The 17,784-nt window shown below is 46.6% G+C and overlaps 1 protein-coding gene across 11 annotated transcripts in view; it reads right to left on the bottom strand.

The window, feature by feature from the left end:
* Positions 1-7,791: 7,791 nt before the first annotated feature.
* The window catches only part of NRF1 (nuclear respiratory factor 1), a 129,436-nt gene continuing 119,443 nt past the window's right edge, over positions 7,792-17,784 (bottom strand). For 2 of the 11 annotated variants that reach the window (XR_003679732.1, XR_003679731.1), the window contains exons 11-12: positions 9,217-11,215; positions 8,854-8,941 (exon numbers count right to left, since the gene is read on the bottom strand). Coding sequence is in view for 2 of the 11 variants with exons in the window: in XM_024129236.3 (XP_023985004.1) it covers positions 8,778-8,941; positions 11,174-11,215 (206 nt within the window). In the remaining 9 variants the exon portion in view is untranslated. Of the gene's footprint in view, positions 8,942-9,216; positions 11,216-17,784 lie in introns of those variants that run through there. The other 9 variants (XR_003679733.1, XM_024129236.3, XM_028489765.2 and 6 more) reach the window with 9 other exon arrangements.

Raw genomic sequence — 17,784 nt, forward strand, 5'->3', positions numbered from 1 at the left:
CATGGCTCACGGGCCCAGCCGCTCCGCGGCACGTGGGATCTTCCCGGACCGGGGCACGAACCCGTGTCCCCTGCATCGGCAGGCAGATTCTCAACCGCTGCGCCACCAGGGAAGCCCACACACAGCTTTTTAAATGTGTGCTAAGTGCTGTTGTGATGAACAAACTACAAACTGATTGAAGAGTTTTGCATTCCTGGTGGCTGTATCTTTTCTCAAACACCAGATACTGGAAAGCCAGTTGCTGCAGTGGTAGGGCTGGTGGGCTATGGGGTTTTGATGGTGGCTCGGTCCCATACAAGGATTCTCAAAGCTCTGCTGTAAGTGTTGGCCGAAGCCTGACTTGAACCTTCTGGGAATAGAGGTCTCCCCCTGCACTGGCTCCACTGGGGTTTCTCAGGGTGAGAGGCCGGCCAGAAGAGGAGGCAGCCGGCCTTGGGGAGGGCAACGGAGGTGGCAATGAAGGCTCCCTCTTCCCAGTCTGGGCCCCCTGCCCAGCACCATCAACAGAGATGTTTCTGGAGGGTCTTATGTGTGTGCTCCCCCGCCCGCCAATGTTATCTGCCCGGCCCTGCCCTGGAGCTCCCTACCTTCTGCTTCCTCAGCTCTCCTGAGAAGGTGGCATGGGGGCAGGATGGGGGCTTGAAGCCTTTAGGACCAGAAGAACAAGGACAGCTTCCTGTGGAGATTATCAGGGGAGGTGAGATGCAGGCAGAGGCGCCCCTTGTGTGGAAATAGAGCCCTTCGTTGCCACGGATGGACCCACAAGTCTGAGGTATCTTCTCTTTATGAAACCAAAGGCATCTTGCCTTGGTGGATTTAAATACAAAGCGGTTTTACTTTCTGCAGTCATTGCCTTTACGATGTTCTGTTGGACTCTCCCTTCTAGTTCCTTAATGAGGTTTTGAGTGAATTCCATAATTTTGTAAATACGGTCCACCATTAAGTCCAGACCATTTGAAGCTTCAGTCTCAATCCTGAGTTCAACTTCACCCTCTTCCATGCTTGGAGGGAAGGCAGGACCTGCAGTGTTTGGGGTGGGGTGTGGTCCAGATCCTCCAGGATGGGGGGGTGGAGCGTGGTGGGCAGGAAGGGAGGATGGGAAGGGAAAGGCAGAAATCCTGTTAGCTATAAGCACTTTCCTCAAGACCAAGGACCCCAATAGCTCCTCTCCAGTTCCCTGCAGGTCTTATACAGACTGGGGAGGGGCCAGCTGGGGTGGCAGCTGGAGGCAACAGGGCTGTTTTTGCCTCTTAGTAAGTCCTGGTGAGGGAGAGTGGCTCCTGTGATTGGTGATTTTCAGCATATATCACTATGCTGACTCCACAGTTGGCAAATGTGTGGCCTCCTTTTATTTGGTCTTGATTTATTCTTTTTTCTTATTTCACTGCATACATCCTTCATGTAAACTGCTTCAAATTATTTTTGGAGAAAAGTGTTAAAAAGAACCCCTTTCCTTTGGGGATGATGATAATCACATTCTGAAATTTGATTGTAGCGATGGTTGCACAATATTGTAAATACACTGAAGACCCTTGACTTGTGCACTTTAAAGCGGATGCACTTAATAGTATGTAAATTATATATCATTAAAGCTGTTTTTAAAAACCTCGAAGTTATTGGGGATAGTGGGAGTGGGGAGATGGGCACACAGTTACCCAATGATCCCTAATTTTCTGACTCAAGACATTCAGACTCAGGAGGATCTTTGGCAGAGGCAAGGAGGGGCAGTGGGAAAGCTGTTATGACCCCAGCTTCACTGTTCCCTGGCTGCTGCAGCTTCAGTGGAAATGACGGCAACTCCCATTCGGTGGACCCATATTCCAGCCCCTATGGGGGCTTCTCTACCTGTGGGATAGGCCCCCACCGCCCATTCTCCCCAGCCGGGTTTGGGTACCCCGCCCCATCCCTGATTAGCCCGGAGACAGACACGTGACCTCAGCCGGCCAATCAGCTGTGCCCTCCTCCCTGAGGCGGCAGCTCCCTGTTGCGGGGTGCGAACTTGGGCTCCGAGGACACCGGTCTGTCTTTGTCAGGCACCTCTGGGATTTCTGCTGTTCACAACCGGAAAGGTTTTGCTCACTAGTGGGCACCAGGAGCTTTCCGGCATCATCTCATTCCGTCTGCACAGGTGGGCGGGGCAGTGCCAGGGCATGGACAGCACACTGAGGCCAGGACTCACAGCCAGGATACTCCACCTGGACCAACCCAGCTCACGTGGCTCATCTGTGGAACAGGAGTGACACTAGACTCAGCTACTTCATTGGGAGAAGCAAGGGACTCCACTTTTTGTTGGTGATAGGGTCCCCAGAAATGTTCATTGTCCACAGAGTTTAACCAGTGTTTCGTATAGATGACAACTGTGGGCCAGGATAAAGAATCCTATCGTGTGATCAGTCTCCCTTAACTTTTCTCTTGTGAATTAAAAAAACAAAAAAATGCTCTCTATAAAAATAGGTCTGGGTGGGGGGACTTCCCTGGTGGTCCAGCAGTTAAGAATTCGCCTTCCAATGCAGGGGATGCGGGTTCAATCCTTGGGTAGGGAACTAAGATCCCATATGCCGTGGAGCAACTAAGCCCGTGCGCCGCAAATAAGAGCCTGCACACCGCAACGAAAGATCTCGCATGCCGCAAGGAAGATACTGCAACTAAAAGACCCGACACCGCCAAAAAATAAAAAAAATCCCAGCAGGATTAAAAAAAAGTTCTGGGGACTTCCAGAACTTCCAGCGGTCAAGACTCCGTGCTCCCAATGCAGGGGGCCCGGGTTCGATCCCTGGTCAGGGAATTAGATCCCGCATGCTGCAACTAAAGATCCCACATGCCAAAATGAAGATCCCGAGTGCCAACTAAGACCCAGCGCAGCCAAATAAATAAATAAACGTTAAAAAAAAAAAAGTTGTAATGAGAGCCATACCTTTCCAAGAGTGGGCTTCGTGCTAGAATCACATCGAGACAATGCTTAAAAAAAAAAAAAAGAAAAAAGCGTAATGTGACTGCTCATGCCCCAAGAATGTGTTCAAGCACCAGCAACTTCACTGCCTTTCACCCTTGGGACAATCTCACAGGGCCAGTTTTTCTTAGGAATAAAATCAACATTATTTTATATCAAACAGTGTTAAAACACTTAACACTGGATTTTTGCAGAAATATTTTGAGTAATGAGGATGTGTGGGAATGGATGTTGTTTTGGGTTCCGTGGATTTTCTGATTAAGGAATCACTGAGAAACTAAGGTCTCTCATTCGATGGGATGTACTGGGCGCCTGCTGTATACAAGTTCCTGTGTGTTTGCGTGTGTGCATGCATGTGACGAAAAGGCCCAGCCACTGCGAGGCTGCTCTAGGTGTGGCAAGCCCTGGGCAGGGACCACAGCATGTCCCTTACGACCTGCTCAGAAAACACGGACCACTGGGAGAGGCTGCACATGGGCTGAGCTCAGGACTCAGCCAGAGGTTACTTTAAAAAGGAGAATCCAGGGACTTCCCTGGTGGCGTAGTGGTTGGTTGAGACTCTGTGCTTCCAATGCAGGGGGCCCGGGATCGATCCCTGGTTAGGGAACTAGATGTCACATGCATGCTGTAAGTTAAGAGTTCACATGCCACAACTAAGGAGTCCACCTGCCGCAACCAAGACCAAATAAATATTAAAAAACAAAAAGCGAATCCAGATGTGCAGCCCGTTTTCTGTCACCTGCCCCGAGTGGCTGGCACAAAGGGCAAAGCTTCTAAAGGCAGACGTATCAGAGTCTGACCCCAGTCCTCCATTTACCAGTTCTGCATTTACCTTGGGAAGTTGCCGAGTCTCAGTTCCCACACCTATAAAATGGAATCTAACCTCCACCGGAGGTTGTGGACAGGATTAGAAATAAAGGTGTAAAGCATTTTGCATAGTGTCCTATGCAGAGTAGCCATTTAGTAACTGGTAATTATAACTATTAGTTTCTTAAAGGGTAAGTTCAGAAGAAATCTGAGTTGACACCCAGTTAATTTAAGTTACACCAACCATTTTATTTACAAGTTCATTAAATCTGGGGGACTCTTTCTAGCTTTCTTCCCCCAATATTAAATAAGCTACCTCTTAACCTCTCTGTGGTTCAGTTTGCTCATCTGTAAAGTAGTGATGATAACAGTACTTTGTAAAAACTAATAGTTAATATATAGGCAAACCTCTTAGAACAAGGCACATTGTAAGGGCTGTGTTAAGTGTTAACTATTATTATTGCTACCATATAACCACTCTTAATTGCAGATAAGCCATAGTTCTCATAAACTAAAGCTAGGAATGCCTCTGAACAGGGCTGGGGGCACAGGCCTGTCCTTGCCTTATAAGTTGGCGCTGGGTAAGGCCCGGGTTCTCGGGGGATCCTCGTTCCCCCCTCTGCAGATGAATATTATCCCTGTTCCTTTGCCTTTCCCCTCCCAACTCTGCAGAAATACACTCCAGTACTCAACAAATATTTGCTAACAGGTCAGCGGTTTTCAGGAGGGAGAAACTCAAATTCAGAGTGGGTTGGGGACTCGTTCAGGGGCCCAGCAGCACCAGGAGCTGAATGGCATGTGAAGAAAGCCTACGTTCCCCAGCTATTTCAGAGTCCAGTCCTTATGCCATATCTCCCCGCTCTGTGCACCTCCTTCCTCTGTGCTGCCTCCACCGTCCCGAGTGGATCTTCTCCAAGAGCTGCCAACCTGGAGCAAACAGCAGAGACCAGGTGGGAATGCACTGACGGGTGCCCTTGACTCTGGCATCTGAGCATGAGCTATGCTGAGGCCACAGGCTGGCTTGGGCTGATGACCTGGGCAGCCAACAGCCCACTGAGATGGGGGTGAGAGCGGAAACGTGGGCTTGTCTTCCTCGCCCCACGTAGCCTCTGCTCCAAATAAGATTTGAAGTTTCCCCTGATTGGTTTTGGTGCCGACACCAAAGGGAGCCACCACAGGCCTAGTACAACTCCATCACAGCTAAGGCTTTGGGGGCTTGACAGAGGAGGGGAGAGGAATGGCGGCAGGTAGGGAGGAAGGCGAATGCAGGAGCAGGCCCTCTTCCACCTGAGAAGCGGCTGGACGTGAGCCTTGCTTGGCTCTGAGTGAGGCCGGCGCGCACTGGCAGCCTGAGCTCTTCTTACAGAGCGAACAGCCCCTTCTCTTCCCTGCCCTCTGGTGCTCCTCGGCTCACTCATCTGAGTTTGGAAGACTCCAGTGGTCACCAGCACCGTCAATACATCTTCTTAAATGCAGGACTTAAGGCCAAGAATTCTTAGCCCAGTATCTTGGTTTCGCTGAGCGCCACATCCTTGTCTGCAGCCTGGATGATCAACTACTTAATGCAGAGGGCCCTTAAGGAGATAAAACGAGATAATATAACTCATCCTGCCACAGCACTCCGTCCAGACGGCACCTTACCACACTGGGCTGCCGCGATCTGTTCACACGAGTATCTCCTCATTTCCTCCTGTTTCTCAGGCAACTGCTATGATTTGTTCACCTGGCAGTGGTAGCCATTCACCAAGTTAAACAAAACTGACCCACAGGCCAGAGCTGGTCTACAGGTGGGTTTTATTTTGCCTGCAGAGTATGTAAAGTTTTGATTTGTTGTTGAAATCAGGAGATTCATACACAAATCTGGACTGCCCAGTTTCTCTGGAAAATTTAAAAGATGGGGCTTCAGGGCCCACGTTCCTCCCGCTTGGAGACGATCTGCTAGCACTCAGGAGGGGCTGCTCCCTTTAGACAGATGCTCTCCACTCTGTCCGTCTCCATCACTCCTCCTCCTCTCACAACTGAATGGCTTCCACTTTACGCACTGATTCCACCTGCCTGGTCCCCGTAGGCAGCTGAGTTCGCAGCTCCTGCTGGTGGTTTAGGCAATAATGGAAGCAAAGGTCTCCACCTGCCCCACCAAAGAAAGTTTCGATACATGCCTGCTGAAAAGGCAGCATCTGGGTCTTGCCAGGCAAACAGAACGTACTATGCCTCTGGAGAGACGCCATCCCCACAGAGGTACTCTAGACAACCCAGCTGTTCCCTGGGTGGCCAAAGGCAGTGATGTTTGGTTCATCTGGCTGCCATCAATCCTTCCTCTGGTCCGCCCTCTCTGGTGACAACAGGTGGCGACGTGCCATTTGTTCAAGAAGAGAGGGAAAAGGTGGCACTGGCTTTATCAAGCCACCATCAGTCAGCAAGGAAAACACTTCTGGCCTTCATATGCAACTGTTCTAATCATTATCACCAGGAAACCGACCCAAACATCCAAGGACAAAAGGAAAGAAGGGTGGCGGAGGCGGCAAGGAGCGCGTCACTCCAGGCTGAGGGCACAAGGTGGGCACAAGGGGCTTGGAAGGGCCTGAAGCTGAGACTGTGGCAGGAGGCACGGGCGCAAGAAGGGCAGCTGCCACATTAAAGTAGCGAGCTGTGCGCGAGCCCAGGGACTGAGGGCCTAAAGAAACAGTTAATGGCTTGGGGCCCCTGCTTCAAGAACAAGCCACTGCAGCAGTGAACAGCACTCATGTGGGGAGGACGCAGATGGACGGGCACCACCACCCACCCTGATGTTTAATGTGGGATGCAGTTAACCCCTAGAAAGGGGACTCCGGAATAGAGGTTTTCAAACGAGATCCCCCTAATCCCCCAGGACAGCATTTTACAAAACTGATTCAACAGAGCTGCTCTGGTGATGGGGAATGGACAGGAGGCCCCAGCCCCACCCTAGCACTCCCTTTACAGGGCTCCACAGCGCCAAGGAGCACAGTTCAAAGATCACTGAGCTTGAGTAAAAGCACCTTTTCCTTTTACAAAGCAGAACAAGCCACCCCAAAAGAGAGTTCCTAAGAGGCTAAGAGGCTAAGTGTTCCTACAAAGATGAACAGTTCCACTTCCTGTTGCCACTTTGTTAACTATTTATTGAATGAGGCAGTAATAGACAGAATGGAAAACGACACAGAATCCATGCTCTGCTACTGGGGTCTTGCTTTTCTTCTTCTTCTTGGCAATTTCTCAAACTATTAGGAGGTTATTTCACCACAAAGGAACACGGACTTTAAAGCCCCTGGACAGTTTCACAACGATGATAAAAAATAATAATTAAAAAAATAACAAATTGTAGAACTAGGACTGTTTTATGTAAATTTCCCCTCCCTCCCCCCCATTACGTACAGAAAAAAACATACAAAGAACATTGGATAGTTTTATATAAAACAAGCAAATACAAGAATCTGAAACTCTTCTCAAAGGCTGAGCAAAACGTGAAGAATCTTTTAATGTCGCATTAAAAGAAAAAAAACACATTAAATACACTATCACACATGGGGGGCCCGGGAGGAGGGAGGAAGAGTTGTCCCTGTACTCAAGGAGCAGAGATTTGGCCTGTCAAAAAGTCAGGTGAATTTAGCCGCTGGAGACTTGGGGCTTGCAGCTGAGAAATCACAGAATTTAGTTACAAGAACACCCAGACCAATCAACACCTGTGAGAAGGAAGCTGTGCGGGGGCCCGGGCCCAGCAGGATGCATCTGGGAAAACTGCAGGGTTCCTTCTGAAACAGGGCCTGATCCAGGAGTGCAGGAAGCACCCTCAGCCCTCTCTCTCTAACGTCCCCCAGTGTGATGGCCAACCTTCCTCGCGCCAGGTGCCCCCGTCAGTTTCAGTCTCCTCTGTTAAGCTACAGAAAGTTACAGGAAAGGAAAAAATTGCTCCCATTGGTGTAACCTGGTCTTTGAAGATTTTTCTCTCCCTCCTTCCTTTCCCCTTCCAACCCCTCCCACCCCCCCCATTCTTTCCCCACCACACACACACACCCACAAGCACACTTAACACGCACGCACTCCTCAAACCCTTAATACTTCTGTTACCTTCAGTTCATATACACGACCAATTCAGGACTGACCTTAAAACCAAAGCGACATGTTAATAGTCATGAGATCAAGAAGGTTTCCTGGGGAGGGGAGGAGATGGATGGGAGGCTGAGGAAAACCCTCTCGTCCCTGCCTGGGAGTTTTAAGGACATTCACTTGCCCGTGGCAAGGTCAGCACCTGGGCCAGCCCGAGGAGCGTCCCAACTGCCAGACCACGAGGCCCCTGGACCTTGCAAGCACGATTTCTGGACCTCACCCCATTCTGGAACATCCTTCCTCAGGCAAGTCCAGCAGGGAGAGTTCTGGGTGGCCACTGGGAGGCAGCTTTGGTGAAGGGCATGGTCACCTCTGCCTGAGTTTGTCAGTAGCTCAACGCATGACCCTGGTATGAACAAAAACCGGTGGCTGTGTCTGGCCACGTACCCAACACCCACTAAACTGGGTGAATTATTTTTTCCACAGCTCACCTTGATCTCATACAGATAATTCCATGCGGGTTTCATACATACATATGTATATACACACACACACACACACACACATACACACATATACATACACACACATATATACTTTATATATATATGTAAATGTGTATATCCATATGTACACATATACATATATTCACACTCACACATACACACTTAGAAGTATACACACGTTTTCGCAGAAAGAAGTCCTTGCCACAATTTGGCTTTTTTGGGACAGTGAAATTGACAACGCAGTATCTTGTTCCACCAATCCCAGAAAATCAAGAGTGGTGCTTTAAAAAAATGCAATTCCAAAATCCGCTGCCTTTCTTCCTTTTTAAAAAAAAGGTTAACAAAACTTTTCTTCCAAAGTCGAGAGACTTAATTCCATTTGATTGCACCTCTGCAAACGTGTAAAAAATTTTGAAGTAGACTAGAAAACGATGCCATGATATGGCTGCATGTCACTGTTCCAACGTCACCACCTCCACAGCCTGGCCGTCCATGGTGACTGCGCTGTCCGATATCCTGGTGGTCACAGGGGCCATGGCCACCTGCACCGGCCCATTGCCCTGGGCGAGGCTGGTTACCACAGTCTGGTACATGCTCACAGGGATCTGGACCAGTCCTGGGGAGACAAGGGGAGACTGTTGGTGGGGATTGGGTGCAGCTTCTCAGATGCTGGCTGGACAGGGCAATCAGCTCCAGCCCTCAGAGTATCACTGTCTGCAGCCTCAGGTAATTGCACACCCACTGTCCAGGCACAAATACAACCCTTTTCTCACCCCATTTTAATTCTTTAAAACAGACTATCAGGAAAGAAAATTTGGAGAAATTGTAGAAACATGCCTCAGAACAGGGCCTCCCCAACTTGCCAAGAGATGACCCTGCCTGCCGGCCTACCTTCAACTTTAGGAAGCATACACAGGCCCATCAGGTGTGAATTCTCCTCTCAACAAGTCCATCTCTTCTGACTGCCTTCTTCTCCAGGAAAGGCCACCATTAATTTTCTTTGATATTCTGCTACACTGACTTCTTCAACCCTCTGGCTGCCTATGCTCAAGTTTCTCTCAGCTTGGAAAAGCTTCTCCCTCAATCCTATCCTGTCTTCTGGCCATTATCCCTCTCCTCAGAGTCAGCTTATTTAAAAACGAAAAAAGAATAAAAAAGCCTAGGTAATTAGTTTTCTGATATTAGATTTCATAGACCAGTAAAATTTTTAAATACGTTCTGGGGTCAACTTAAAAAAAAAAAAAGACCCCCAACTACCTCCTAATATCACTATTATTTTAGAAAGGAGGGTTTAACAGAAAGAAAGGAGGAAGCAAATAATTTCAGAAAAGGGCAGTCCTCCCTAAGAAAGGAAAGTTGATAATTTTATATAACATATTAAAAAAAAGATTTCCAATTAAATAAGACAGAATAAATGCACATATAAAATTCCTCTTCCTTCTAAAATAAAAATTATAGTGAAGGAGGAAAAAAAGATATAAATGAGGGATGTCAACATATTTCTGGAAGATGCAAAGCAAACGTAAAGGCGTTCTGACTTATCAGAGAAGGGGAAGCTGCAACTCCTGTGTCCCAGAGAGCTCAGGACATGGAGGCTCAGCCACTGCAGAACGAGAGGAAGAAGCCAAAAACAGGCGTTAGCTGACAGCTTGTATTCAACTTACTGGACCAGTGGGTCCCACCAACCCCAACACCCAGACCTTTGTTGACAGGACATCTGAAGTTCACCCACCGTATTGAGAAACTGACCCGGGGAGGCTGCAGAGAAGACCTACGGTGACATGTGGTGGGTGGGGAGGTGAGGGGAGGGGGGTGCGGAGACAATGAAAAACCTGGCTTGCGGCCCTAATATTTACCACCCCAAGGCCTACAGGCCACCCAGCTCTGCCCTGCACACGCCGACAATCAGGGTTTCAGTGTCTCACTCTTAGGGAACACAGAGGGAACAGAGACGATGTGGGGAGCAGAAAAAACAAAAATGAATGCCCCCAAACTCTAATGTCTTCAGAGAGAGAAAAGGTTTGTATCAGAAAAGTGGATAGCTTTATTAAAAAGGAATGAGAGAAAAATTCTTTAAAAATCAAATAGATGAAATCCATGCCACAGAAAGATCAGAAGGTAAAGTCAAGGAAATCTTCTAGAGAGTAGGAAAGATTAAAAGATGGAAAGTAGGAGACCTTAAGAGGTCCAATCTCTGATAAAAGAGAATTCCAGAGACTAGAAAAAACAGAAGGTAGGAAATTATCAGACACGTTGTAAGTAAATTTCGAGAACTGAAAAATATGAGTTTCAGATTGAAAAGGCCCACTAGGTGCCCAGCAGGACAGATGAAAAAAGATCAGATGCTAAAACACAGCTTTGCAAAATTTCAGAACACCAGGGATAAAGCAAAGCTCCCAAAAGATTCGAGAAAGGAAAAAAAAAATCGTCATATACAAAGAACTGGAAATCATAATATTGTTGGACTTCTCAGAAGCAAGCCTGGAGGCTAGAAGATGATGGAGCAGTGTTTTCAAATGTCTGAGAGAAAATGCCTTCAGCCTAGAATTCTCTCTCCAGACTATGAAACGACACCCGGGTCAGTTAAGCGTGGGGGCAGAATAAACACATCTGCAGACTTGTACGGGCTCTAAAAACTGGCCCGCCACGCACACTTTCTTTGGAAGCTCTGAAGGATATGCCCTACAGAAACGAGAGAGAAAACTTAAGAAATAAGTGGCCGTGGGGTCTAGGAGACAGAGAATCCACTGTAGGGAGCTTGGGGGCAGCAGGAGGGCCCAGGAAGGGGGCTGTGCAGCACGTCTGAGAGGACAGAGGGGAAGTGGCATGAGCTCGTGGGATAAAGTACCTCGAGGGGTCTTCCAGAATTGGGTAGAACCGGTGATTACTCCTTAAAAAGTAGAAGAAAAAAAAAAGCAAGGATTAACCATACCCACTCGTCTTGGCAGTGAACAATTTTTACGTTTATAAAATTTTATGTTTCTAACAATATAAACATAGAAACTGAGTTATCAAAAATTGATAACAAATAATGTCTCAACTCAAGACTATTGTTTAGCGCAATAAAGATACATACCAGAAAAAAGAGCAAGAAGTGTTGCCCTTGGGGTACAAATATTTTTTTTAAAAAGGCTTTTAGTCCTTTTTGTCATTTAAAACTATATAGCACTTTGATGAAAATAAAAATTAATTTTAAAAAGGGATGTTTTAACAATATTTCCTAATGCAAAAAAAAATCAAACATAAAATAAAATGTTATTTTACAATGTCAAATTGTATCTAATTGTTTTGTAGGGGTAAGTGTTGCCAGTTTAGAAATAAGTATTCGATGATGCAACCTGAAATGGGGCTTGAGGTTCCGCTTTGTCGACATTTTTGGGAATCCAGGCTCACCCTGGTGTGTGTTAATGGAAATGCAAGGCATGGCCCACCATCCTCACACTTGAGATGCTGGGACCTAAGAGGAGGAAGGAGGAGGCCAGCTCACACTCCCAAGCGACGCTGGGAAGAAGCAGGCTGAGGGGCCACGCGTTGGCTTCAGAAGGCTGTCGGGTTCAATTTCTTTCATCTAGACCTTTGCAAATGGCTCTTACATGTCTCTAATCAATTCCTCTTTCCGTTCACCCCTTCCTGCCACCTCTTATCTTTCTATAACTCGTCATGCCCCAACCTCAAAATTTCAAATCCCCTGATGTTAAAAAGGTTCCCAAAGCCTATAATAAAGTTCAAATGTTGGGTATGGTATTCAGAACCTCTTGTGATTTGTCCAGTCTCATTTCCCTTATTCCCTGTGCTCTGGGTATCACCCTGGACTATTCTCAGATCCCCAACATATTGGTCACACCCTCCTCTTGGAAGCCTATCCCAGCCCTAGTCAATACTGATAGCAGCCTCCTTGGGGTTCTCAATAAGTGCTCGACAGTGGGGTATAATCTGGCTTGGCCCAGTTAATGCATGTAGATATGCCTTCCCACTAGACTGAAGTCTCCTTCAAGGCCAGGCTTGGCTCTGGTTCATGTTCTATTCCCCACCGTATGAGGTACAAGGTGTGCCAAACACTGGCATCAACACAGCCTCAAGGGCAGCAGGCCAAGGGACTCTATCGTTGGCCTCAACCAACATGCAGCTGGGCTCTACTCCCCAGTGCCTAGACTCTAGGCATGGGCCTGATTGTATCTAAAGACCAAATGACCCCCTTCCATCACCCCAGTGTATCTTGATCATCTTCACTTTCATCCTCTCTTCTGGTCAAAACAGAAAAAGTTAGTGAAATAACCCAAAATGCCCTGTGGCAAAACCAGGACACCTCCAAAGAACCCACATGTTAGTAAACAGCAACCAAACCCAGAAGCAAAGATCAGTCTCATTTCACTGTTGTTGCTTCTGGGCTTGATTCAGTTCCAAAAGCTCCAAGCTTGGGGAACAAGTTACATACTTTACAAATACAGTGAATACTATGGGTGGGGAGCTTCTTCTTGACTATGAGCGACCGTCCTCGGTTAGTGATGGGGTGGAGAGAACCTTGAAGAACTGTGAGACTTAAATCTCTTCCACCCGGGCTTATGATGTGTTTGGGTCACCTAGGGTGCGGGTCCATGCCCAACACTGTCGTTAAAACACTTTTTAGTATCGTGGAAGATTTGCCCCAAAATAAAATGGAGAAAGGTTCAAATGCAAAAATACAAATTGGCTGACACTGCTATAACCAGAATGATCTTTTGAACACAAACTGATCTTGTTGCCCTCTTTTACAATTCTTCAGTGGTTTCCAATGGCCTGTGGGATGTAAAGTCCAGATCCCTTTGCAGGTATTTCAACCCTTCACATCAGCCCGTTGCTCAGTTCAGCCTGGTGATCCATGAATCCCCACCCACTGTACATTCCAGGCAGGCGAACTATTTGATTGAGGTTCTCTCCACACACACCTCCACGGTGTGCACACACTGTGACTTCTGCCTGGAATGACTGTCCCTGGCTTGGTTCCTTGAATGAGCTTCTATTCTCCCTTCAGTAGTCGGCTCCAATCTCTCCTCCTCTGTCTTAGCTCCTCTTTCCCCAAGGGCCCACAGCACTTTGCACTGGCATCCATGGAGGCTATGGTCATATTCTTTATCACTGTTTGCATGTCTTATCTCCAAGGAGACTGTAAATTCCTAAAGGGAGAGATGGAGTCTCCATACTTGAGTCCCTAGTGATCAGCAGGTGCTCAGTAAATGTTTTCTACACACATGAATGAAACCTGCCTTCTGAGATTTCACAGGTGTTCTCACCTAGGGACTAAATGACTGAAGTGGGTGAGTCTTCAGGTGATCAGGCTGTTTCAGAATGGGAGCTCTCAGTCCAGAGAAAGCAATACAAAAACAACTACACTCAGAGCTCATCCAAATGAAACCATTTTTAAAGATTTCATCTTCTGTACTTCATTCACCTCAGTCAGGGAAGGAGTAAATTTGACCTCTACAACTGGGTGATAAAATGACTCCCATATAAAGCTGTCTCGAGAGTGAGTAACTGGTGACGGCGACTACATATCTAAAAAGCTTCTCAGTGGGAGAAATTCCATATACGGGGTCATTTTGTAACCTCAAATGCCTTGAAATCCCAAGTCCATTATTTTCTACATGCAGTTTTAGTCCACCTCTACCTTAAATAAGTGCATTACCATCCCATCGTGGGGATTTTAGAATCTCTCTCTCTCACACACACAGCCATTCTGACATGGGATTAGATTAAATCGACTCAGTGTCTCTGACCTAGCAGCCTTTATGTCTGTGGCAAGGGAAAGGGGGAGGGGGCTAGAGGCTTGGAAACCCAGCGTGCACTAAATCGGCCGGCTGCCCTTGGAAGAGAGATGATTAAATGCTGAGGTTCAGTAATCAGGCCAGGACTGTCCCTGCATCTGCTCAGCCTGCCCCTGATTAGCCCTAATCTAGAAGGCGTATGTTAATCTAAGCTTGTATTCTGGGTCATGTTGATTGATTAGGCAACCAGAAGCCCCTCCCATTCTACTTTAAGGACTTGAAGTTCTCCTTCAAGAGAACTTCCTAGTAATAAGACTAGCACAATCCTAGTAATAAGACTCTCCTGGCATTTGTACAGCACTTTTCAAAGCCCTCTCACACCCACTGCATATCACTAGATTTCTGCTAAGACTCTGGAGCAGTAGGCAGGGCAGGTATTCTTCCCTTTCACAAATGATAGGCAAGTTCCTTTGGCAGAACCATGGACTTATAAAGGCACATACTTAACAAAATCCTGAAGATTTTAGTACCCCAATCTGTAGTACCCCCCTCTTTCAAAGCTATAAGAAACCTCAGAGTTCTTCAGTTTAGAAAATCTAATCCCCCTTTTCTTTAAATTCAAAAGTAAACAGACAAAAAGTTTACTTAAACAAAACAAAACACGGACTGAGAGAGACTGAGTGACTTTTTTCCCCCTCAAGATGACCGAGTTTGTGGTAAAGTGAAGCACCTGGGAGCCTTTGCACGCACTAGTAAGCCCTTACCATCGAGCACTATGTCCAGCAGGGACCCAGAAGGGAGAGGACTATCCCCTTTGGGCTCACTGCTGCCTCTCCTCTCAGGCTTCTTGGTAAGGTTTACAGAATTGGCCAAAATGGAAAAAGAGGCCAAAAGAGACTCAGGAACTTCAGGCCCCAGCACAAGGATTTCCTTGTCAAATAGCAGTCAGCCCCAAATCCTGGAGGAACTGCTGGCTCCAAGACCACATTCCCCTGTAAAAAGAAAATGAGACCTGACCCTGCTCTGTTTTTCTACCAGCTGGGTATCATTCTTGAGCCCAAATGGTCAAACACACTCCTCCTACTCTTCTCCCACCTCAACAAGTGGCGATTACATCCTTCCAGTTGCTCAGGCCAGAAACTTGGAAGTCAAGCCATCTTTGACTTCTCGTGCAATTCATCAGCAAATCCTGTCAACTCTCCTTTCAAATATAAACCTAGAATTCAACCACACGACTGCCGCCACCCTGGACAAACTCCTATCCTCTCTTGCCTGGACTACATTTTAGCTTCCCCTGTGATCACCCTGTTTCGGCCCTGGCTCCACTGCACCCTGTTCTCCCCCGCCTACCCCCACAGAAGCCAGAGGGATCTTCTAAAACTTCCACACGAGGTGATGGACATGGGGGCACATTCTGAAAATTCAGACATTTGCTTGGCCTTGTTTTCTGCAAAACAGGAGGTCATGAGGTTCTGTAGTGGTCTGTCTCTGATGGTGTCACCAGGGGAGGCTTTGTGGTAGACCATGGGCGCCAATGAGAGTAAATTAAAGGTTGGTGTCACAGCCTTGCACACTCTCGATTTACCATTCATAAGCTGATCTACTCTATTCCTGACCCCTCACGAGGTAATGAGTTTCGTCACTTACCTAACATGTAATGGATCTCTCTCTCTCACGCGCGCGTGCACACACACACACGTATGCGTATAATTGGAAGTTACTTAGGGGAATTAATTCATTTTTCCCAAGACTAACTTCTTTTAGTATTCTGAGATTTGATGAATAAATCTATACAGCACAGTTAGCTAAATCTTCTTGAAATATTGTTTGGCAATGGCCACCCCGCCACCTCTCCCTGCCTTTTTGGCGGCTCTCTGCTAAGGGAAAAATAAAGTCCAAATAGCTAATAGATGAGGGATTACACCAGCCTTTCCCATAAATACTCTACATTACCCCTTCATCACAACCATATCTGTCCTCTCAGTATACCCTAACCATCACATGTATTTACTCAGCCAGATCCCTCTGGCCTAGAATTATCCCTGCCAACCCAGGTCCTGTTCTTTCAACAATTTCCCTGTCTTTCAGGGGTTCCCCCAGACACAAAAGTCCACTAGGTTCTCTCCTTCAGGGGATTTTACTGCCTCACCATTCATTTGGCACCAGATCTGTGCTAACCTGTTTCCAAATAATTAGTTTTTCTCTATACAAATGTGCTTACTTAGATTGTTGGCAGGACTATGTCTTTGAATACTGAGCAACCTGAACATAGTAGATGTTAATAATTGAATATGACAATTGATCATGTTCTTCATGATTTTCAGAAACTTGATTACATTCCCATTAGCCTTGGCCTCTGCAGCCTGAAGAGGCTTAAAGCCTTTTACTCTGCTCCAGAATGAGTAGGATTTTCTCCACAACATTATTAAGGTAGCACAGCCAAATGCTGTATGGTAGTTCAGGTGCATTTTATGTGAGGGTAAAATAGAAGGTTTTATTTCCATTAAAGGCTTCCCAGTCAGAAAAAGCTATGTGTGAATCCTGGCTCCTTCACTTACTGGCTTGTGAGCCTCACTTTCCTCATACGTAAAATGGTCATTACTAATTTCACAGCGTTGTTGAGAATTAGATGTGCTGACATAAAGTCTGGCACAGTGCCTGGCACACAGTAGGTGTACAATAAATGTCAGCTGCTTTCAAAGATGACTTTGAATAAGAGGTTTGATGAAGTCTGGCTAGGGTCACAGATGTTAGACTAAAGCTCTCAGGAAGCAGAAAGGAAAGCAGAGACAGCACAGATCTCCTTTCAGCAGCGATTTGCTCCTGCCAGTAAGCACATCATTCGCCAAAGGCCTTCAAAGATGTAAAGATTAGAGATAAAACCCATGAAATCAGGGCAGATGGGCTGGCAGGCAGCTTCCTTTCCGAATGCAGCTATGGTCAGAACAGGCACTGGAACTGCACCACGACATATATGAAATAGCTGCTGATTCAGTGCATCCGTAAATAAACAACCTAGGCTAAACCATTAATCAGTATTAAGAATGTTAAAAATATGATCAGGGACAGTATGATATGATGTCATCATGCTGATAAACTTCTAAACCCAAAAACTAATAACACAGGCTAGAGCCCAGTAGAGCACAGAGCTGCAGGCCCAGTCAGGGTCACCCAGAACCACAGACTGCCCTCCCCCCACCCCACTCCATGACAAGATAGAGCAGGACAGACGGCCTGAGGAAGAATGGGCCTTTCATTTGCCCTCACAATCTGGGAAACCTTTGGGAATTGTTGTTTGCTGTAACTGAATCTTTCAGCCCAAAGGCCTTCCAAGTTGGTCATGGAAATATCTTTAGTTGGAAGAAAAATATTGATAGTTGTGAGAGAAAAACAGCTAAACAAATAAATTATGAAATAAACACAACAGTTGGTGGAAGTGCAATAATTCTTAAAGCCCAAAGGAAAAATTCACAATGTAATGCCTTCTGTGGTTTATGGACATGAAAGTGAACTGTATGTATCAATATTAGGAAAATGCTGGCTTAAATGGGGAACCAGAAGACTGTGACTAGAAGGGATGGGAATAAATAAGAAATGAAACCATGTATCGTATTACCTAAGTCACTTCTGCAGTTTTTAAAGAGCCATCGAGGGTATCTGTAAGTGTTTTTAGGGATGACAGGCAGGAGGGAAGTCCTTTAAAAAATCTTATCTTCAG

Source organism: Physeter macrocephalus, chromosome 5, assembly GCF_002837175.3.
Source record: "Physeter macrocephalus isolate SW-GA chromosome 5, ASM283717v5, whole genome shotgun sequence".
Lineage (NCBI taxonomy): Eukaryota > Metazoa > Chordata > Mammalia > Artiodactyla > Physeteridae > Physeter > Physeter macrocephalus.